The sequence below is a fragment of the Topomyia yanbarensis genome, chromosome 3, assembly GCF_030247195.1.
Source record: "Topomyia yanbarensis strain Yona2022 chromosome 3, ASM3024719v1, whole genome shotgun sequence".
Taxonomy (NCBI): domain Eukaryota; kingdom Metazoa; phylum Arthropoda; class Insecta; order Diptera; family Culicidae; genus Topomyia; species Topomyia yanbarensis.
The window spans coordinates 138,178,798-138,202,117 of NC_080672.1; the positions used below are offsets into that span (position 1 = coordinate 138,178,798).

Below are 23,320 nucleotides of genomic sequence, written 5' to 3' on the forward strand. Positions count from 1 at the left end.
TTCGAAAGTAACGCAGAAAGCCCGAAATATGATAGTCTATTTCAGGCAGAGCCTTTATTATGGTGCACCTAAGAGACCTAATCGTATATTGCGAAGATGTATAAGTCCCGCGTGCATTTTGTGCTAAGTACTTCATACATTGTTCGCTAGTCGAATAAGAAGCATGTGGACGCACAGTAAGATGATGCAGTAAGAAGGTAATCCGAAATTTCGTCGTCCATATATTGTTGCACATATTATTTTTGTTAATCAGCCTTATTCTGCATTATGACGGATCGCTTTTTAGAAGGAATGGTTTGCGTTCTCAATAAGGACAAATCAAAATCAAACGGATTGTCAGATTCGATCCAAATTACATTCGTTAGTACAATTGTCGAAAATGCTTTGTGTAATATTTCAAAATAACTCTGAAAGCAATGAATATTTTCATTTAAAGACACGATTTGTTCAGCCTAATAATAAAAGGTGTAAGTAGACAATACACGAGAAGTTTCCTATAATATTTAAATAAAACCCACTGTAAGTTTTGGAGATACAAAGGTAATGTTTATTTGGTTTGAGAATCCTGCAATATGAATGACAATACATTGAAGAAAAATCAATTGAGTTTGTAATGTAATGTAAGAACAGTGCAGAAATCCGAAAACAGGAATGCAAAAAGCCAACACTCAAGAGTTGGAAGTGAAACTTTTATTATATAAACACTTGTGTGTAATGGCGTTTTCGTTTTTTCTTGGTGCTACACCGGTGTAGTGCAAAGAAAGAGATAGACTGATTACACCCAAGTTTGAATGAGTGTAGAACCGACTACACCGGTGTAGTGCAGTGTCAAAAACGAATATGCCATAAGTCAACTAATCTATGCTACACATTGTGATCCAGGAATCTCACGCTAATATGCGGTATTTTTTTGTTTTACGAGACAATATCAAATTTGATGACTATCCCATAGAAAGCTTATTTCCGAAATAAAAGTGAACTCAGTTAAACAATAACATCACACACACACCCACAATTATATTTTACACAAATCAAGCTTTACGTTTCCCTAAAGCTATCGTCCTTTGAATTCATGTGCTATAAAGACTAGTAAGGGGCCATCCATAAATGACGTAGCATTATATGGAGGAGGGGGGAGTTTTGTATTTTGTGATGATGTGTGACGACAGGGAGGTAGGGAGTCATGTCATGCTTCGTAGCTTTTTTAAAGGGAAATGGGGGTTGACCTAATGTCACGACAATCTTACCCGTTTCATCTAACTAACATCGTTCCTTATTTTTTTAATTTTTTTGCGGGGTCAAGGGAGGGTTTCCGTCAAGCAACGTAATTACCAGGGGGTATTTAGAGGTTTGAGACGAAATGCTACGATGGGGAAGGGGGGTGCTAAAATCAACCAAAAAATGCTACGTCATTTATGGATGGTCCCTAAGGAGAGTATTCTGTTACCATACCACCCACATGAAGTAAACTTTTGGCCCACTAACAATAAACAGTTACCGTAAAAAGTATTACGTTCGTGTTTCACAATGCCACTGAAATAATTCTCTTTTTGTCATTTCACACGTGTATGATATTTAACTGCACACTGCACTTTAAATAAAAAACGTCTTTTTGCACCAAATAATTCAACCTCACTTCCGTATCCTTATCCACTGCTTTTCCACAGCATTTTCTTTTAAAACGCAATTCGCTCTCTTGATGATTTTGTTCGCTCACGTCTACCAATATAGACGCAATTTTGAGTTCGAGGAGTTCCTGATAAAGCTCGCTCGCAGGTTCTCATCGAACCGGTCTAAATAGAGCTTTCGAGTTAAAGCGTGGCCAGTATGGCTAGGAGAAAATTTATGTTAATATTAATATGTTGTTCATATCCATACGTGCAGAAAATTAATCTATTCGCAATAGATATAAATTGGATTTCTGCTCGTTTGGATACGTCATTCATCTTGTCCAAACTCTACCTGATGTGCACCAATGTCAACGTGATGTCAGGAGTAGGCTGTAGCTTTTAAAATGACACATTTTGTACGTATCTAACATCTAGGCTCGATCCAGCACTTTGGATTACTTTACCTCCCCAAAAAGAGAATGTATACCTACACTCAAAAAAAAGTAAACGTTATGCCTATTGATTTTACACATAGATTTTTGCAATTAATTTATGTGCTGGCACATAAATCTAATGTGTGTATTTACAAGAAATATTAATCTTACATTCACATTTCATAACTATTAGGCACATAAAACCTAATTCTATAACAATATGCACATATAACTTATGTGTGTGCATACATAGTTTATACAATTGACACATAGAAGCTATATGTGCACGTGATAACAATAGAATTTCTTCTTCATATGAATTTTAAGCGGTTTGAAGCAAATAGAACTAACGTTTGGATTTTTTTCAGTGTAGGTAACTAACAAGCATTAGTGTATGCAGTAAAATAGCATATTATTTGCATTTCAGATGCTTCTTGCAGTATATTAGCATTCTTTATGCATAACTGTTCTTAATCAGCATTAAAAACTGTTTAAAAACTTATTGCCAGTAAGCAACATAAAAACTTCTTGCCAACAGCAACAATGCACACAGCATTAATGTAGCCGTATATTTTAAAAGCAACATTTAAATAGCATTTAAAACGACTTAAATACTTATCAGGAAGCCAGAGGTAAGGCAAATTTTGCACACTTATTGGTTGCCTGGGTAGGGTAAGCTATTTTGCATATCTCGTGTACTAATCGTTGGAAATGCTTGTAAGAGGTATTGTTTATTGCTGTTTAATTGTGATAATCGTCCGGTCTAGGTGATCTTGGCTACGTCACTCTGCGTGGTGTGGTTACTTAGCTCCCAGAGTGACCATACCGTACCGCTTATCGCTACTGTTCTAACGATTTTGACTTGCGTACTATTACAGTCGTGATTCGCTAGTTGGACACTTTTTAACTGGACCGCTTTTTAGTTGGACCCTCAGCTAGTTGGACCATTGTCCAACTAAAAAGCATCTGAACGTCAAAATCTCATGTCAAATTGACTTTGGCAATCTATCTAACAATCTTTTAAACTACTAATGTCTTCTATGGAGAGTTTTTGACATTTGTCAGCCGGATCAACTAGCGGATTAAATTCGTTAGTCGAACATAGGCGGTGGTCCAACCAACGAATCACGACTGTATTTTCTTATTTTCACTGAAAATATGGAATTCTAGAGCTTTTATTCAAAACGACATATATACAATGAGTGAATCTCTTTGTCTACTTTCTCTTTCGATTTTTACCGCGTTTATAACGTAATAACACTTTTCACTTTTTACAGCACAGATCGAAAGACGGTGGTTTTGACTAGAAAAACTCTAGAAAGAGAACTGCGGAGACTCCATTTTGGATCGTTTGGATACGGGTTTAGCTGTCAAAAAACGAATCCAATCGAACATTGCCTATCCTTATAACATTGGACGTGTTGCAATACAATGCCGGGACATACGTTGCCAAAAATGCTGTTTTTCTCTCCGCAGTTCTCTTACTATGAGTTTTTCTAGTTTTGACCAGCATATTATGAAAAATGTTGAGGGGTAAATTTTAAAGCTACCGAATTATTAACAGAAGAGAAAATAAACAATGAGAGTCGCTCACTGTAGATGTCTTTTTGAAAAAAGCCTCGAGAATTATTGTTGTATTTGGCACAACTACCATTAATTTATTTATTTTCGTGCTGAAATAGAAAAAAAAATCAATCAAGCCATGCTGTTTCTGAGTGATAAGGATCATATGGTCGGTGATAAGTCAGACCGGACTAAGCTACATTAGGTTGATTTCGAGAAAAACGAGCTCAAACGTTTACGTTGTAATATAAAACATTTTTTTTTTGATTAATGTTTTTGTAAGATATTCCAAATCTAGCAAAAGCCGAATGTAGCTAATTCTTTATCTCACTTTTTGAGATTTTGCGACTTAGCCAGGTCTGATTTATGTTGACTTTTAGTCCAACTAATAAATATCGAGTTCTGAGTCAGTCAACCACCTTCTCTCGTAATTTAATAAAGTCAGATCGTATTTAAATAGAAACTGCATCACTCTACTGATATCATATTTGTATTTAACATTTCCTGCTTGTAAAATTCTAGAATAAATAAGGGTAATTGGGTACCATGAAAACTAGCATGAAAAACACTGTTCCCCCCAAAATTATGAAAAAGAAAATTTGACCCTTTCAGCAAAATTATTGGACTTGACCAGTGCCAAAACTTTACGAAAAAAATCATCCTTCTATCTAATCAACGCGAAATATGTATGCTATCCAACACCATATTTCATTGTTGGATGATAATGACGGAGCTCAAATATAACTACAAAACTATGCAGAATGGCAACAGTGATGAAAGTTCGACCTGCCGACGTGCGTGGCGTGCCGGGTCTCTCTCTCACGCCCTCGAAAGCACTCTCTTCCACAGGATGTTTGTTTTGGTTACTTTCTTGCCGCGAAACGGTAGGCAAAAATCGCTATGGAAACTGTAATATTTTGTTAAGAACCTTGTAGAATATTATTCAAACAATTAAACATGTCGTACGTTGCGTGGCTAGCTAAAATCCGCAGTGCGGACAAATCGTCCGCCATCCAGGGCACGGTCCGGAAGGTGCATTACAGTTTCGCCGATGGAACGGAAATGGTTGAGGAATACAGCACAGAAACGGGAGTGATTCTTCGCCGAGCATGGAAGCTACGCAGTGATTTGCTCCAGAAGGACGACTGGGAAATTGAGCTGGGCGAGCCGATGCCAAAGACACTCCAGAAAAACGCTATGCTGCTATCGGAAGCGTCAACGGAGCCATTCCTCTCGAAAAGGATCACCCGGAATGCTATCGAGTGGCGGATCAGAAACCTGCCATATCCATTGTGCACCTACACAATAACCTGCGACGGGGAAACCCGGACAATTACCGTGCGGACATCCAATAAAAAATACTTCAAGAAAATTGTGATACCAGAGTTCCAGAGATGCAACTTCCCACCAACGCAGGAAGACTTGACGGTTCGGCATCAGAACCAAACGTTAATTATATCCGTAAGTTAGATAAAACTTATAATCTGCATTAATTTACCTGATGTTCTGTACTTTTTAGTATAAAAAACCACCCATTCTAATAGAAATGGAGAAAGCTGTTCTAGTTGAACTGCAAAACGTGGAGACCATTGAATATGACAACATCAAATGTGAAGATTTGCTCAAAGGGCTGATTGGTCAGTAAATTTACATTAAGTAAAACGTATGAATATATATTTTCATAGCTTTCCGATTTTCCTAACTATATCATGATACGAAATCGAATATATTTTATGTGGTTTTTGATGCAAAACTGATGCTGTTTTCGGTTTTAGAATCGAGTCGCTCTAGTGTTTACAGTTTCCATACAAAAGTGACAGCTCCGAGCGAACCTAGAGCAACTCTGATCTAAAAACGAAATCAGCATGAGTCAAGTTCTAACACCAACTGCTGTCAACTTGTATTGACTGATTTTGATTAGGATTGGCTAACTCAGTTTCAGAATCAAGTAACTTAATAGGCATTCTGTGTTACGACGGGTTTATAGCACAATTGGTCGGTATTAAGTCAAACCGGACCAAGTGACGTATTAATTTTAAGAAAAACGGGTTCATAGTTTGAACCCCAGCATCCTTTACGTTATAATTCAAAATGTATTTTTGCCACAATAATTATTGCTTATTGTAACATATTTCAAATCTGGTAAAAATCAAATGCGACTGAAGAAATGCTTTATCCAGCGTTATCATCATCTCATTTTTTAAGATTTTGCGACTTAGTCCGGTCTGACTTAACACCGACGAAATTTAATGTGATTGAATCAATTTGTATACTTTCTAAATGGAAGTCACAGTTTTAAAGAGTCTACAAATCCTTTTTTGTTGAATATAGTCGGTGTAGAGTCAGACCGGACTAAGTGACAAAATATTGATTTCGAGAAAAACAGGTTTTAAGTTTGAATCGCAGCATCCTTTACATTATGATTGGAAAAATAATTATTGCCATAACTCTAGTTTATTGTTACATATTTCAAATCTGGTAAAAGTCGAATGTAGCTGACGATATTTTTTATCCAGAGCTGTCATTATCTCATTTTTTGATGTTTTGCGACTTAGTCCGGTCTGACTTAACACCGACCATATGTTTTGTAGAATCTACTGCCGATAAGAGTAATGAAGTGCGTACAATACGCAAGACATCGTTATTTTGACTTCCAAGAGAACCAAGGCGTAATCAATTGAACTACGTTAATTACATTTTTTACTGCAAAAATACACATTTAAAAGTAAAATTCCGAATTTGGTTCTGCACATTAATCAGTTGTGTGATAGACTATGGGCAAGACTTTTCTGGCATTTCCTAAGATATTACTTGAAATAAAACAATAAACATGCAGTTTACACCATTAACTTATATTCTCATCCGCTCGAAAGTTCAAACAAGCAATCCTTATGCCAGCACAATTGTGGCGGCTTCCTTCTTCAGAGCTGCCCGTTGCTTGCTAATGATCTGGGCAGCAATACGATCTAAATCCCGCTGGCCCTGGCTGGTAAGCTTACGACCTCCCTCGGGGTGTTTTTCGATCAATTTGATCTGTTCAAGAGACTGAACAGCCTTTCGCGTGGCACTACCGTCAGCACGGCAGAAGTGCGACGGACGAACACCGTTACGCTGGCGACCTCCATAGATGCGGGTAATCGAACCAACACCCGAAGGGCTCTGGTGGTACAGACGTCGCAAAATAGAAGCACACCGTACGTAGAACCAGTCCGGATCGGTTGGGGCTAACTCCTTGTACTTTGCTGTTTTGATCAGATCAATATAATCTGGCACCTTTAGTTTGCCGGACCTGAAATCGAACATGTATCATATTAAAAACGTATTACACTATTACAAACCAACTCACTTTTTCAAGAAGAGGGCAACGCCCTGGACAACTTTATCCTGATCGACGTCCTTAACGGTGATTCCTGGCATCTGAAACCGAAACAAAAACCAATTAGCTTTGTGTACAATCCAATGGCACTTAACCTGGCTATTCAATATATTTGGACGGAATATAACTAGAAATACTTCAACCAATTATTCATATTTTGATCTAACCATAGAATATATATTATGAACCAGCTTAATCTAACTGAATATCTTTAATTATTAGGGTTTTAACAAGATATTTACTAAATATTATTTTCAAAAAACGCGAATCCCGTACCTTCACTTGTATATGCAACCGGAAAAAGAGAAGGAAAGAATTCAATATGGCGCAATCTTGACATTTAGCAAAAGCGGCGCTGCAAGGTTTTGACATTCACGCATCCGCTGATCACGTGTGAACCAAGGTTTACAAAAATAAACTCTCACACTGAAAATCAAAGTTACTTATTTTTGGGGTAAAATTTCTCACTGAAATAAAAATATACAGAGCATACTTTCTATTCATGTCTCTTTTATACTGCTGCGATGTTTTTGCATTTTCTTGCATACAGGCATTGCATTTATCACTCATATGAGCAAATGAGTCCGGATAATTTTCCACTGTGACAATAAAAACTCGCATTTTCACATGAAAAGTTATTGGCACACCCATAACCTTTCTCCGGAGAAATAAATCCGAAGGAGAATGAGCTAATGAGTTTATCGCGGTATTCTTTTTGCGCTCTCAGCCTTACTACCGCCATTCCAAAACACGAAAAAACAAGTCTATCGTAATTCTTACCTTGAAAATGAAGTGTATATTTTGACACTTTTTTGATCTCCAAGAAAATAAAATATTATTAGCTTATCCGGTGAAAAGGAAAATATTATATAAATTTTATCGGGAGTTATTCTCACGTTATTTGTGGAGACGGAGAATTTTGCGACTCATATCGGAAAAGTAGGTGGGTGAGAATTACAGCAGAAGAAACGAGAGGCAGATAGAAAAGTATGCAATCGATGAATAAATAAAGCTCTGCGCGTAGAAATTTGAAGATGGCGATTACCCTAGGGGCAGATCACTCTAGAAATGTATACCAAATTTGCATCAAATTGGAAAAAATGCATTTAATTTCCATTTTTGCATCAACTTTGCACTCCCTCGCAGAAATTTTTTTTAACAAACGTCCTGCGCTGATTCACTTTGTTCGACGTTTTATTGAATGTAGGACTAATTTTTTGTAGGGTTTTGACGTCTTACACGCAACGTAAAATAAATTGCACGCAACGCAAAATACATTACGAATTTCTATTTTTAAAATGCATCAAAGGTGATCTGCCCCTAGCGATTACCCAAAATTTAAGTGAGGGAAAATTGCACGCAAACGGTAATTATAATGAATATTATAATAATTTCAAATAAAATTAATGATTAATTTATCAAGAGTGACACAATTATAGCAGGATCTATAGAAGCATGAGTCGGTGAGTACTGAAACCTAAGGGGAGATTACTCTAGGAATGATGTTGCTTTTAATTTCCTTTTTTGCATCAACTTTGCACTCACAAGCAGAAAAATTTGTTTAACAAGTGTCCTACGCTGATCCACTTTGTTCGATATTTTGTCACAGAGAACAGACATATAAGCTAGAACAAACTTTCCCGAAAAACCTGTGTAAGCATTAAAAAGTAAATATGTTAAAAATCACCATCGCATACAGTTTCGCATGCATGAATCTCCTTTGTATGCAAGTTTGCACGCAACGCCCGAATAGCGTTTGTTTACCGTTTGTAGCGCCGGCTAGTTGCAAGTTGCTACTTGCTAGTGACATTTCAAAACGACATTTTTATTTCTTACACACATTGAAAACTTGACTTGTATGTCAGTTCTCAGTGGTTTTGTTTAATCTAGGGCTAGTTTTTTGTAGGATTTTGACGTTTTACACGCAGTGCAAAAGTACGTTGCACGCAACGCAAAATATATTATGAATTTCTATTTTGATGGAAAGAAATGATCTGTCACTACACTGAAACTTTGTTTATTATTTGTTCGTGGGTTCATGTTGAGCCGCTCCTATCGTAGAGGCCGTGGCAGTCGATGTACTATGATTTTGCAGGAGAGATGTTACAGAGATGTTCCTCTAGGCTGCAGGCTATCGAATTCAATTTATTCGCTCTTGTGATGGTATTTGGTTTATCTTTTGCACAAATGAGTAGATAATAATTGCCGATTGACCGAATATCTTCTTATCTTCTTCGAGTATCTTAAGCGTCAGCATCACGCGACCCAAGTTCGAAGGATGTAGGAGCTGACATATGCCGGTGTCCAGTACCACAGATAACAGACATTTAGGCTAGAACGAATTTTTTTAAAAAACCTGTGTAAACTTTCAAATTGATAAACGTTGGAAATTCGTGTTTCATTATTGCCATCTACGCGACTATTTGCTACACGTATTTGACAACCATACTCCAACTATATCGCGTCGATCACTGCGCCACCTACAAACGTTTGCCAAACGTATTTCAGGATGTGATTGATTCGTAATTTCAGTAGCGGGTATTTACACACGTTTCCAATCGAGTCCAAACGTCTGTTATCTGTGCTCCAACTATATCACGTCGATCACTGCGCCACCTACAAACGTATTTCAGGATGTGATTGATTCGTAATTTCAGTAGCGGGTATTTACACACGTTTCGAATCGAGCCTAAACGTCTGTTATCTGTGCCAGTACGTTCCCTTGGAGGCATTGCTGCAGCCTAGTCACGTTTTCCTCGGAAGTTTATCCGCACAATCGTGTTGTATTCTCAAAGGTAGAGATAAATAGGGGCCATTCTTTAGGGTTATCACTACATATGTGAAGCTCTTTAGAAACAGCGTGACGCGCAGCGATCTGGCTTAGATTAAGCAATACTCATTTATTCACTACGGCTGTTTTGAGCAAATGATCGGAATGTGCTTCGAGAGCGCTTGGTCGCGTTGCTAGAGGAGGTGAAGCACGCGCTGTCGCAGTTCCGATCGTCATTAAAGAAAAGATCTTATTTAGTTTTTGGTTCTTGTTAAACTCTGGGTAGCCGGCTACCGAGATTATTCTGTTTTCTAAACAAAAGCAATTTGAACTCCACACAGCCGACCGAGGGAGTATTGCCTAGGAAAGCTAATCTTATCTGCGTAATGGGCCGGATCACGCCGTCGTCCCCACCCCCAGCGGTAGCAGTGATCAAATGCAGCACTCATCGCAGCGCATTGTTAACATTCCTGATTGCTACTGCTGTTCTTTATGGCCCGACGTTCGATGGGAGAATGAAAGGGTATACAAACGATAGTATTGAACATTGACGGGAAATACAAAGGATCGTTAGCCTGATGCACGGGCTTGTTAGCAATAACGGAACTCGAAATTAGAATCATAAAAACAGACGCCGCGAATTTATTTTCAGTACGTATTGATCCTTGATCATCGATACTAGTCAGATTGAAGTCTTATTGGGGCTGATTTCCGAACAACTATTTATTGAGGAAAAAATATTAATTTTACACAAACCGAACTTACAAAAGAAAACCAAGAAATAATTTTGAGCTGCCCAAAATAACCATTAACTGTACCGAAAGATTCACTCTGTAAGACGGGTACACTAGCAGTCTCGCGCGCGCGTCGTTTGTCCTCCTTCCCTGTCTGCATACGACCACAGATCCTAGACGATCTTCACTAATGCCACTCCCGCTCGAAACGAAACTGAGACAGGATCTAATCCGTCAACCTGTCGAAGTAAACGAATTGACAGCCGTTGGGAATAGAATCAGATCCAGTCCCATTTAAGCAAAAACGGCAAAAGGAGGCCTGTACCCCGGTTGGCACCGCGGGGAAGTAAGGGACAGGAGTTCTGTATCAGAGGTGAATGGCGACACAGATTGGCCTCATGTTGCACGATAATACAGCTTTGCCAACCTCAATTCCAAGTTAACTGGTGTGATTGAAACACCTTCTGTGAAACTTAGCAGGTGAACTCAAGGAAATGACACTACAGATAACGTTTGCTCTTCCTCACCCGATAACATTTGTCATCTCTCATCGCTACTGTGAGGCTGTTTACAATCGACCATGGACCGAGCGAACTGAAACCCACTTCTCGATAAAGCAAAGGACATCGCGGCCTAAGCCTATCCACACTACTTTTACAGTGAACAGCATGTTACGGCGGATAGTCTAGAACAAAGATTCAATTGCCTACTGATCGCTAGCATCTAGTTTAACCCGCCTAGCTGCCTTTCCGTTTACTGGGTAATTGGTGAGGTATTGTAAGCAGGGATTCCATTATGCCAGATTTATCTGGCACAGCCAGAGGTTTTGACAGCTTCCAGACAAAAAGACAAATCTATCGTTCTGCCAGATTTTTAAGTTTTAGAATCTGCTACATACATATTTTGGAAATTTGGGTGATAATGTCCCAAATTTTACAAAAATCGATTGATGCACATTCTATGAAAACTTTAATATTCGATGACTTTGAGGTCGCTGTCAACTGCCATATTTCGCCAGACATTTTTTGTTGAACTGCCTTATCTTATTTGAAAAATAGTGGCAATCCTGAATGTAAGGGAAACAGTTCAAATCAAATTGGCGTTCGGCATAAAAAGTAAACCAAGAAGTGAATCCAACAGTGGTACAAAATCTGATGGAAAGTGTGAAACGTAAAGCACGATATTTGGCAATGGGGATATCGGAATCCCAATCACACGATTTTTTATTTGTAGTCACTGAACTTCAAACGACGACCCTTAAGTTTGTCCATTTATATAACAACATAATCAACGTGCACTGAATCAAGATCGACCAGTTTTGGACCGTGCCACCCTGTATATTTCATTTCATTTTCAATCAAGTTTTTATTTAGTCTATAGGGGAACCCAGGGCTATTCGGACCTACCTAAGCTAATCGCCCTTTTAGGTGGATAGATGTGAAAAAAAAATTATCGTTCGAAGGTCCTAATTGTTATATTGAAACTTTCGCTACATTTTGGAGCCATAAAAATTCATTTGCACCGCTCCGTGGCAGCACTAGACGTGATTAGCAAAACTCGACGTTTTTCCATCCTTTAACAATATAGAGATAATTCGGATCTCCCTATGGGGTAATTCAGATCGTCAATTTTATTTAGTTTTTGCACAAATCAATTGTGTTTACCTATGAAATCATTTTTGAAGAAACTCCTAAAGACGCAAAAAAAATAAATTGTGCTGCAAATAATTAATCTGGGTAGTCACAGTGGTGCAAATTTTCATTTTCAGATGCCAACTTTCAGTTCAATCAAACCCAACCATGATTCAAATTCAAAGCCTCCCTCAATCATTCAGTTTCAAGTTGGCGGGATTTTCATAACTGAATCGTACGTCTTCATTTCAAATTGATGCTTTTTCATTCACCAACCAAAGCTGTCATCTGCTCTGTAGAGGCCAGTTTAGGTTAAATGTCATGTTTTGCGTTTTCAAGCTTACATGGACAGTAAGAACTATGTTCAGAGTAGTTTTGCTTGAAAAACCTAGTCAATACCCAGTAAAGAGATATTTACAGGGTCAATGAAATTGAAAATGAATGGAAAATGATTGAGCAGGTCGGCTGTTTGAATGAATAATGGAAACGAACAACTGCGAATTGATCATAGTAGGGCATGATTTGAGGATTTTTTCTCCTTCAAGTTCAAAACAAACTGAAAAAAAAATTTGCAGCTCTGGCTGCAAATAATTAATCTGGGTAGTCACAGTAGTCGATTGGCGCATCATGTATTTTCTTTGCTGTGGCGTGTGCAATGGTATGGGCAGCCGCTGAACGGTGGTTGATGGAATAGGGGGTCTGAATAGCTCCGTACGCTCATTTCGGACAAAAGTTATGAGCGTCTTGAAAATATGTGTTTTCACCCCGACAAAAATCATAAAATAGAAGCCTCAAGCTTTCCAAAACACATACCTGTAATTTTTTCACTTTTATTTGTGACTTTAATCATGGTTACCACCCCATAACGATTTTTATTGTGACGATGGTGATAAAACTAAATACGTATCCCCTTTCTAAAAAAAACCGTAGAATAAGATCTATCTGTCAAAATTCTTGTTTCAGAATAACGTTTCCAAAAATATGTACGAAAGCCATAATCTTACGGTTTTCTGAGAAATCGAGGGGGTCTGAATTACCCCCACGCTCTTAATAGCCCCGGTTCCCCCTACCCAATGTGCACGAGGGTTGTCCAGAAAACTAGTTGTTGGGAGATTCGAATTTTATTTTGTTACCGCGCCGAAAAATATACGTTTCTTGTCATGGTTAATTTGGCCGTTTTGATTCAAGATGATTGAGTAACATATTGGTTTTAATTAGGTTTCAAACTTTAAGCATAAAAATGGGAATTTTATTCGTTTAGAAAATTTTCTCATTTTCTTCGAATACATAGAATTGGAACGTCACCGAACTGTCATTATTCCCATTCATGATGTCATCATGCAAATGTTTAAATACTAAAACCTATTGATCGTGCACAGTCGACAGTAAATTAAGGCTGAGAGTTATTACGAGAGAGTAATTAAAATATGCACGATATACAATTGATATATTAGTATCTACTTAGTTTAAAATAATACATCGCAAAGGGCCCATTGAAAATCATACCGCACCGACAATTTATTTCACCGTTTGATGCCATCCAGGCCCTGAATGGATTTCATTTCGGCCGCACTAAATTTAAGAACCGCAGCTATTGCATTAATCATGTGCTTCTTGCCGTCGACATCCTGGGACGTAAGGAAGCTGAGCACTACGTTTTTCAGGTACTCCAGATTCGCGCCCTCTCGAGATTTACATCGTTCCCACCTGCAACAGTGATCAAAACTAACTCTACGAAAGAAAATTTAACTTAATTATAACAAACCTATCAATTTGCTCTTCCAGGTAGGCAATCTTTTCATGAAGTTCTTCTTGGGAAGCAACCTTATCATGCAGGGCCTGGCGCAAAGCTGATTCGGTGTTGTTTTTAGCCGTTCGTAGTGCGGTGATTTCGATTTCCTTGCGTGCCAACTCGTGCGCATAATGTAAAATGTGATGTGTTTCTGAATTCGCATTTGGTTCCGCTTTGAATACCGAATTAAGGACGTTGATTTTTTTCGACAGTGCTATTGGAAGGTTGTCAAAAATATGTTGTTGGTCTGAGATAGTTTTGCTGTCGGCAGTGGAATTCTCCCGTTCACTGGTGGTATCATGCATCATAATATCAAAGGACGTGCGGAGAGATTTAATTTCTTCCTCTTTCTCCTCGAGAAGCTGCAGTGAACGTTCCCTTTGCTTCTTTAATTGTAATTCTAGTTGGGAGAGCCTTGATTTGAAGTCCGACTCCATTGCACTAAGTAGCTCCTGAGTGCGAATCTTCTCCGCTTTCACCGCGTTTTTATGCTCAATAAGTTTATTTTTATATTCCACCTCCAACTCATCAATGTTCTTATTGAGAATTTTATTTTTTTCCTGGAGACTTTTCGTATTGTTTTGATGAGTCAGAATAGTTTCCTTGAGTTCTTCATTTTCCCTCAAACACTGATCATAGCTGCGTTGCAAGTTACGATAATCATCTAGGTCACTATTTTGATTGTTGATGTCATTTTCTAAAGCCGAATGTATTGTGAACAATAGGGATAAATCCAGTGGTTTGTGGAGTTTTTCATTTTCCGATAACAGTAAGTTTTTTAGATAGCTTATTTCTTCGACAATCCGCTCCACATTGCCTTCTTGACTAACTCTTCTCGGTAAAGTGTTATCTAGACTCAATTTGGACAATTTCTCTTTAAGTTTAGAGATATTTTCCTGATCCTGTTGTCTTAACCGGTCGTACGTTCCTACAACAGCGCTTAGCTCTGCCAGTCGTGCCTCTAGGTTAGCAACTCGTTCCTCGTGAGTTTCCTCTAACTTTTTACTTCGTTCCTCGGCTATCAATACTCTTCGCTGCTCGTTTCGAATAGCCGCATCATGCTGGCGCTTCAAGTTATCAATTTCGCCCTGAAATTGCTGAAGCAAACTTGACAAGGCAGCATTCTCCTTCTTCGAACTCTCTAACTGTTCCGAACTTTGTCTTACCAATTCTGATGCTTGAGGCATCTCACTTACCCGCCGATCGGAATGTTTCTGATTAAATTGAATTTTCAAATCCCTCAGCTGCATCTCCAACGTTTCATTCAAATGTCTTTCATCTAGCAACTGCTTTTGTAACTCGCATATCATCACCAAATTTACATTGCACTCCTCTTCGCGATCATGCTTCATCTTAGCCTTACATGTCTCCAAATCCGTCTTAATCGTATAGTTCAATGCCTTAACCTGCTCTTCTAAGTCCCGGATGGCCGCATCCTTTTCCGTAATAGTCTCCCGCAATTGCTTGCGATCTGATTTAAACGACGACTCCATACGACTCTTCTCGGCCGTCAGCGTTGCTAATGAGTTCATCAGAGTGGCCACCTGTTCTCGAAGACCTCCAGCGTCATCACAATCCTCGGGTGGAGCGGTAACTTTGGCTGGCTGTTGCTGTCCATTTGAAAGACTATTTCCTCCACCAGTGAATGCTGCCAGACTAGATTCTAGGGCAGTTTTTTCCTTCAACAGACCTTTGTATGCAGTGACTACGTCTACAATCGGCGTAAAATTTATATTCGTGTATACACTTGTGTAAACTTGGTCCTACCTTTAAGACGTTTTTCATAACGCAACAACTGTTCCTTCTGCGAATTGATTACAGATTCTAATTGCTCTGGTTTATGCATTTTAATTTGGTTTATTTTATTCGCTGAAGATTTCGATTATCCTTACATATTATTACTATTCTACATAATTCACTGGATAGTTATGAAAGAAAAATTTAAAACTAATATTAATTATTACACGCAATGTTTACATAAAATTGGAATTCAACTGTCAATAATACACTTTTTTCGCAGATTGCGATGTTTTGAGTGAATGCTTATCGTCGCGCTAAAGGCAAAAACGCTGTTACATGGCGTTACATTCCGAGCCCCAGTTTCACCAGGGCCTTCCCGAACAGAAAATAATATCGAAATTGATCGTAGAAGCGTTTAATTGGGTCATTAAGCTAAGCAGTTTTCCATTCCATTCGATAAATTTTAGGTCCTATATACATAATACAACATCATTTCAAAAAAAAATTCGTTATAATACGTAAAAACGATTTTTTTGTTTTTTAAAATAAATCTTATATAAATTTGGCAACCATGCATAGGAAAACTGCGGTTGTTTACATCTGGCCCATCAAGACAACACCCAAAATGAAAAAAATCATTTTGGGTGTTGTCATTATATTCATTGTATGGTGTTTATGTCAAATAAAAATAACCCTGCGGGAAAACCGGGAAAACATGTGTTCATTTTTTCTGACAGGGCATTATTTGTCGTGAAATTCGAAATGTCAAATCCTTCTGATAGTGTCAAATCCAGACTGTCAACATATTTCTTTATTTTTAATTTAAATTTTATTTTCACGTTTCCTGAGTTGGAATCACGAAAATCAGCTTTATCGATGTATGTAATAAAAAAGAGTTTTTTTCTCATTTAACGACCCAATTTACAACAGTTTTATTTGTTAACAACAACTTTTCTTGTAAAAATCAATGTACTTATGATGCAGTCCTTCATGCCTCCAAAATTTACAACGGAAAAACAATGTAAATCGATGTTTTTGATCTCAGAACGCATGGGAAAAGATCAATTTTTTCATTGTTACATCCCTTAACGACCCCCCTTTTTCGATGTAAAAATCGGGTTTGCAATAAAATTGGATGTAGAAACAACAAATGTGATTATATTTCCATTGTAAATTTTCCAGAATAACATTGTTTTTCGTTGTAATTTAACAATAAAAAATGCTGTAATACTGTTGTGCATTTCTATTCGGGTTGCCACTAACGTTCATTTTTTGGCTACACTCAAAAAATTATCACTTAGATATCGCATGCAAAAACATATAATTATTTTCCATAACATTTTTCACGTAAATGTTACATGTTTCACACATAGAATATTACGGTTTTGATCTAATTAAAACGATTGGTGACTGCATGTAAATGTTAAGTGAATTTCAGTTACTTTGTATCGGAATATCGCATACTTTCAAATTTAAATCCATATAATCTTTATGTGAATTTCACGTGAATTTTAGTTGCATGAAAAATAATATTCAAATGCTTTTCTAATGTGCATAAGCAGAGGTCGGAGAATAAATATTCAAATTGAATTAATTTGAAATGCATTTTATATTTACTTCATCCGATACAATTAGTAGCATTATCATTGCGAAATATAATCGTTGCATCTTTTATTCGTCGTAGTATGGAGAGTTTTAATTTTTCTGTGGTTCGCATATCCGCTTTTCACAGTTTCCGATGTTCCAGAAATGCTCGTGATTTTTCCAGTTCCGCATTCTGAAAAGTAACTTCGTTTTAATTGTGCTGTAATGTATATAATAGTTTGAATTACATTTAAATTAAATTAGAATTTTTCTAATTTCCTTTATTAATCACCTTGCTGTGTGTTGTTGATACGTGATGCCATATTGGATCTGTTTGTTTTTTCACATTGTATATCCACATAATACTTACGTCCGTTGCATATAACTATTGAAGTATGTGACAATCAAATAGAATGTATGTATTGCATACTTGGAAGTAATTGGTTTCTTATTTGAACTTCATCAGTGTAGTTATGAATTTTATTTGCTGCATATGAATCTAATGTGATTGATCATTTTTAATATGTACGTGCTTCTTCATTTAAATTGTATGTGATTTATTGGCTCAGTGATATATTTACGAGACGGACTCTCCGTAATGGAACAGATGCGGAACAGGGACTCAACGGTATCCATGCAAGAAAACAACCAAGCTATAAGAAAAAAAAATCAACTACGGATATCTGCCCCGTATGCAACATGCATTATGCTACGTAATGTTATCGAAATGGATGCAGCAGAAGATTATTTTCTTGTAAGTCGTGCAATTTTTGAACTGCAAGATTAGTTGGCTATTTAGAATACGTTTTTAATTATTTCAGTGTACTACACGTTTCTGGTCTAAAATTACATTGTGAGCTATTTCATGGAGTTTCCAGTTGCTGCAAAGATAGAGAATGGGTTTGCACATTGACCTTAAAAATTTTTAGAAATGTTGAAACTAAGCTGTATTGTTCGGCTTGAGTCAAAATTCTGCCAAAAATTAAATTAAGTTTTTGCTCGATTACTGCAGTAATACTAGTAAGCAGATATTGTCAGGATTTTTACACAGTGCTTATCAGTATTAAGCCAGATTTTTTGCTCGATTCCTGTTCGAATTTTGCTAGAAACTGCGAGTAAAATCGACTTCAGACGCAGAAGTTTGACAGGGTCTTGTTTTCATTCTTTTTTTATAGTGTTTGGTCAAAATTTAATAAATAAGCAAATATGAGTAAATTATGTTTGTTTTAGTTTAAGTACTGTAAGTGTCAGTTACATCGATGATCAAGTTTTCCATCGGCGTTCGTGCGTAACGTACGATCAGGGATCATGTCTTACCCTTCACTGAGGAAAAAGCACATGAGAATTTTTTAAGTCTCGGCATATGAACCAGCCTTCTGACGATGTCATTGAACGCTTTAGAATGCCATAGGCAGGCTTATGAAGTCAATTATCTTCATCCATACACTCCATGGAAGTCCAAATGATGTATTCCATAAGACATTTATATGACTCCGCTCCAATATATGCGTTGAAGAATTTCATAAGTTTTTCTTATGAAGCCCGTATGAGATATGTTATTGATTCTATAAAATTATATTTTATTTTTCTTAAACATCACTTTTGTGAAAAGTTCGTAATTGCATCTTATGAATTCAGTACTGGCATAGAAGGCCAACTAGTAGCCAATAGTTTTCGGCCAGCACTTTTGGGTTGCCGCGTTCCGAAGGAAAATAACCGAGATTTTCTTGTGAAATTGAAACAAAATTTTAAATTATTGTTTATTATGTTAATCAATAAATTGCTGAGTGTATTGAATCAGTTTACATGGTTATGATTTTTGAAGAAGAAATCCGTTTATCATTGATATGAGCTTTGAAATAAATTGTGCATATAATTAATGTCTGACGCGTATTTTATAATTATCAAAATCATTTGAGAAGTAACAATCATTATCATTCAGTTGTAAATCTCACAACCTAAATCCAGTTTCCCGAGAAATACCGACGAATCGTTATTCATTACGTACAAATTTTAATGTTTAATGAATGAGTTTTCTCTTCAATCTTTTGGTGGGATCTACACTTGGCGGTTTCTTTGTTCTGAATTTCCTCTCAAGGTTTATTTTGACAATCACTTTTTTAACTCTATTAAAAACGCTCGATAAATGTGAGCCATGTTCTAATTTTTATAAAAATGCACAATAATATCCATAAAAAAACTTATAGCATTCATTCAAACATTGTGATGAATTTCATAAGACTGTTTTATGAAAACCACTATTTCTACCATGTTTTCCACTTAGAAATGCTAGCAATGTTCATAAATGGGTACTGTTTTGGAGTCTGGTCCTTACCTTTCTTCGATTAAATTAGTAGACTGTATCCTGGGAAAATCCCGATTGTGGTTTCCTGATGGTGGCGAACTTCTTCGGTAGACTAGGATCCCGGCAGAAGGCATGGATTGCAGGGATTTTGTACATAAATAACGAAAACACCAGCCATATACAGATAATACACTTATAATAGATAATACATTTTTTCACACTATATTTTTACATGCAATACACTACATTTTATTCTAACACAAATTATACATAACACTTTACATTTATTAAATTGGTTGCTGCGACTGAGCAGCTTCTTCGCCGAATATGCAATGGTGGCGCCTTTCTCCTTTTCTCCTATTCTGGGGGCTCCAGGGGGTGAAACTCAGCAGCCGTGGTGCACCTGGCCTTCTTTCCTCTGCTTCCGTCGTCGAGAAATTGTCCATCAACTCCTACCGATGATTACAAGTAAACTGCGTTTGTTTACTAGTACTGGCTCAGCTGTGTGGGTAGACCGATGACATTTCTCGCACAGCTGGGTAGCCATAATTTATGTTGTGTTTACACCAGTACAGTAAACCAACGTTTTCTTCTCAGTCGGGTAAACGGTGTAGCGGTCGAGGGGTGCATAAATTATTTCAGGGTGAAGTAGTACACTCGCAAACAGGTACCGATGGCGTTCATTCGGATATTTACAAGAATTACATAAGACTATCTTATGAAAATAGTAAGAGACACATTTGGATAATTTCCCCTCTAAATCATAAGACAGACTTATAAAATTCATTAAAAAACCTTATGTCTGAAAGTCATAAGTATTTTTTATGGAAATTCAATGTAAATTTCGCTCGGTATTGCAATGCGATCGGTATCGTTAACGGATGCTTTGTGTAGGCTAGCAGCTTCGGCAACAGCATTAACTGATAGGTACGATTAGCGATGGGATTAGACTGAAATGAAGGAATTTTTGATAAACTACTCACCAAACTTTAGTTCAAAAGCGAATACAGCTGCGATTAAGTCTCCACTTACCATGCAATTTGCCTGCGGGGGAGGCCATTCCGCTCGTGTTCGTAGTATAGTACCCAGCAAGATTGTCTTAAGATAGAGCAATACTAGTATTTTCAGATGTACACGAATCACCACCAGCGTTTGCTGAATCCGACTGGTACCTAGAGTAGCTTCAACTGAAAAGAGCAGTGATCCTCACTATCACTCTGTGGCTCTCACAACACATTGTACGGCATTGGTTCCAACCGATATTTTTCCTGTTTAAAATATTGCCAAATTTTCATCGCGGTCACGCTGTGCAGAATTCCTTGGTCGAGAAAGTCAACCATTTTTAGGTTTCGTACAGGCACCGACAATACCTTTTCACACACCAGTCACAACGTCGATCGGTTGCTTAGCTTCCCAGTTAAACTCATTCCGGAACCGGTTCGGATTTCTGAATGGAGTCATTATGGATTCCAAATGAAATGCAACAACCGATTCCGACTCAGAATCGGTTGTTGCATTTGATTTGGAATCCATAATGACTCCATTCAGGATTCCGAATCAAATTCCGAATGGTTTGACCGGGTTACAGTGAGGTAACAATCAAACTACTCTAAGGGCCGATTTCTTCACCCTTGCTTAACGTTTAAGTCAGGTTTAAACTTTCTGGTAAACCTGGTTTAAAAGTTAAACGAGGTGAAGAACTCGGCCCTAAGTATATTGATGCTTGAGCCAGTTAAATCGTTGTTGGCGGAGGGCATCTGTTCGCTGCACATGCGCTTAATCCAATGTTAACCAATCTGGCTGACACAATCAATCAAAAAATCCAACAGTATGTTTACAGTGTTTTCAAAGTACGCTCGAATAGGATTGATTTTAAGTCAGATTCTTTTGACGGTAGTTAAACTATCCGCTTGCATCGCGGTGAAAACAGTGCATAGTGCATGTCGGGCCAATTTTACAAGATGGTCCTTGTGTGCTGACTTTGCTTCATATTCGCGATTCAGTGCTTTGCTTCGTAGCTATAGAAGACTGCCGGGAATTAAAATTTGATTAATATAAATAAATATAATTACATATTCAACATCTCTGGAAAATAATAACCAAGGGTGTTTTTCTGGCACATTTGGTCGGTGTTAAATCAGACCGGACTAAGTGACAAAATATTGATTTCGAGAAAAACGAGTTTAAAGTTTGAATCGCAGCATCCTTTACATTATGATTGGAAATTAATTTTTGCCATAATTCTTGTTTATTGTTACATATTTCAAATCTGGCAACAGTCGATTGTAGCTGACGATTTTCTTTATCCAGTGCTATCGTTATCTCATTTTTTTATGTTTTGCGACTTAGTCCGGTCTGACTTAACACCGACCATTTCTTTCCCATTTTCCAAGTAGATAGTTTGTTTATATTTATTTACCCGTATCGAGGCCTGCGTTGATGATTTTCGTCAGAACACATCAAACCAACGTTGATCAATCTGTGGCGCCACTAAGCGGTGAGTGCAGTCAAATCTGAAGGGACCGGAGTAACTCATTCTACAAGTGTAAAATGAGCCACATATTTTTTATAACTTGTTCGTATGATTCACGTCTTTATTATTTGTCTTTGGTTTCACCCTCTTAGGGCATGTTCAGGAGCGTTTTATTTTGTATAGGAGTTCCAAAGTAGAACTGGAACTGACACATTCACATCCCCAGCACTCAGCAGAGCGTTTTGTTTTATAATTTCGAACAGTTTTATTTTAAAAGAGATGATCCATAAATGACGTAGCATTTTTGAGTGATTTTTAACACCCCCCTCCCCCATCGTAGCATTTCGTCACAAACTTCTATATACCCCCCCTGATAATTACGTAGCTTGACCGTAACCCTCACCCCCCTCGTTGTCCCCGTAAAAAAATTAAAAAAATCAAACACGATGTTAGTTAGAGGAAACAAGTAAGATTCTCGTGACATCAGGTCAACCCCTATTCCCCTTTAAAAAAGCTACGTAGCATGACATGACCCACTACCTCCCTGTCGTCACACATCATCACAAAATACAAAACTCCCCCCTCCCCCATATAATGCTACGTCATTTATGGATGGTCCCAAATTTAAAACCGTTAGAGCATGTTCAGGAGTGTTTCAGTTCTAGATTCATAATTTTGACAGTTCTATAATATAAAACTGAAAATTTTAAAACTAGAAGCATCCCCAGCAGCAGTTTTAGCGGATGCTCTATTCAGTTTAAAATTCTTGTCTTGTCATGCCTTCAGCGTTACTGCATTCAAATTTATTTTTCCCCAGTCTACCGGGTCTTAGTGTCTGTACTGAAAACTTTGCAAGTATTTAAAACACAGTTCCAAAGTTTTTCAAATCAGCAACAAATAGAGCGAGTAAGAGCGCGCGCAGCAAATCCTATTCCGGTTGGTAACGCGATATAATACGAATTGTTTTGCTCAATTTGCACTTCATACACGGTTAAATAAAACAACTTGCAGAATAAGTTCTTTTAACTTACTTTTGAGTTGTGCGTTGCTTTCGCACTTATGTGTTGTCAAAAACAAAACGAGAGATTCGACTCAGTCGAGGTCTTCCGTGGAGGAAGGCACTTTTGAGTTGTTTGGGGTATACTCAAAATTAGGTAATTCAACTTAAATTTGAGTATAAAAAACCTATCAATGAGTTGTAATTTTTGTTGTGGTTAAATGGAAACTACCTTCAACACGGTTTACCTAATTTTAAGTTCCCCCACGATACCACGAGATTGAGTCAAAGGAACTCAATTTTAGGTAGTT

At 37.6% G+C, this 23,320-nt stretch overlaps 4 protein-coding genes across 8 annotated transcripts in view; 1 reads left to right on the top strand and 3 right to left on the bottom strand.

Annotated features, from left to right (window-relative positions):
* The window catches only part of LOC131693078 (centrosomal protein of 164 kDa), a 67,961-nt gene extending 66,292 nt beyond the window's left edge, over positions 1–1,669 (bottom strand). The window contains exon 1 of one of the 4 annotated variants that reach the window (XM_058980589.1): positions 1,514–1,669. The gene's annotated coding sequence lies outside the window, so the exon portion shown is untranslated. Of the gene's footprint in view, positions 1–1,452 lie in introns of all 4 variants that reach the window. The other 3 variants (XM_058980591.1, XM_058980588.1, XM_058980587.1) reach the window with 3 other exon arrangements.
* A 2,739-nt stretch (positions 1,670–4,408) lies between these two features.
* On the top strand, positions 4,409–5,273 carry LOC131690691 (protein DPCD-like). 2 transcript variants are annotated; one of them, XM_058976620.1, is made up of 3 exons: positions 4,409–4,491; positions 4,587–5,068; positions 5,127–5,273. In XM_058976620.1, exons 1-3 carry the CDS (start codon positions 4,458–4,460, stop codon positions 5,250–5,252), a joined length of 642 nt encoding a protein of 213 aa, XP_058832603.1. In that variant the 5' UTR covers positions 4,409–4,457; the 3' UTR covers positions 5,253–5,273. The 2 variants fall into 2 exon arrangements, with proteins under 2 accessions (XP_058832603.1, XP_058832604.1); XM_058976621.1 differs by having other exon boundaries at positions 4,425–5,068.
* Positions 5,274–6,438: 1,165 nt separating this feature from the next.
* LOC131690692 (small ribosomal subunit protein eS19A-like) lies at positions 6,439–7,333 on the bottom strand. The gene is made up of 3 exons (XM_058976622.1): positions 7,260–7,333; positions 6,954–7,024; positions 6,439–6,896 (listed from the first exon to the last, which is right to left on the bottom strand). The coding sequence occupies exons 2-3, from the start codon at positions 7,022–7,024 to the stop codon at positions 6,497–6,499; spliced, it is 471 nt and encodes a 156-aa protein (XP_058832605.1). The 5' UTR covers positions 7,260–7,333; the 3' UTR covers positions 6,439–6,496.
* A 6,150-nt stretch (positions 7,334–13,483) lies between these two features.
* On the bottom strand, positions 13,484–15,888 carry LOC131690886 (GRIP and coiled-coil domain-containing protein 1-like). The gene is made up of 3 exons (XM_058976958.1): positions 15,678–15,888; positions 13,884–15,621; positions 13,484–13,825 (listed from the first exon to the last, which is right to left on the bottom strand). Exons 1-3 carry the CDS (start codon positions 15,754–15,756, stop codon positions 13,642–13,644), a joined length of 2,001 nt encoding a protein of 666 aa, XP_058832941.1. The 5' UTR covers positions 15,757–15,888; the 3' UTR covers positions 13,484–13,641.
* Positions 15,889–23,320: the final 7,432 nt, after the last annotated feature.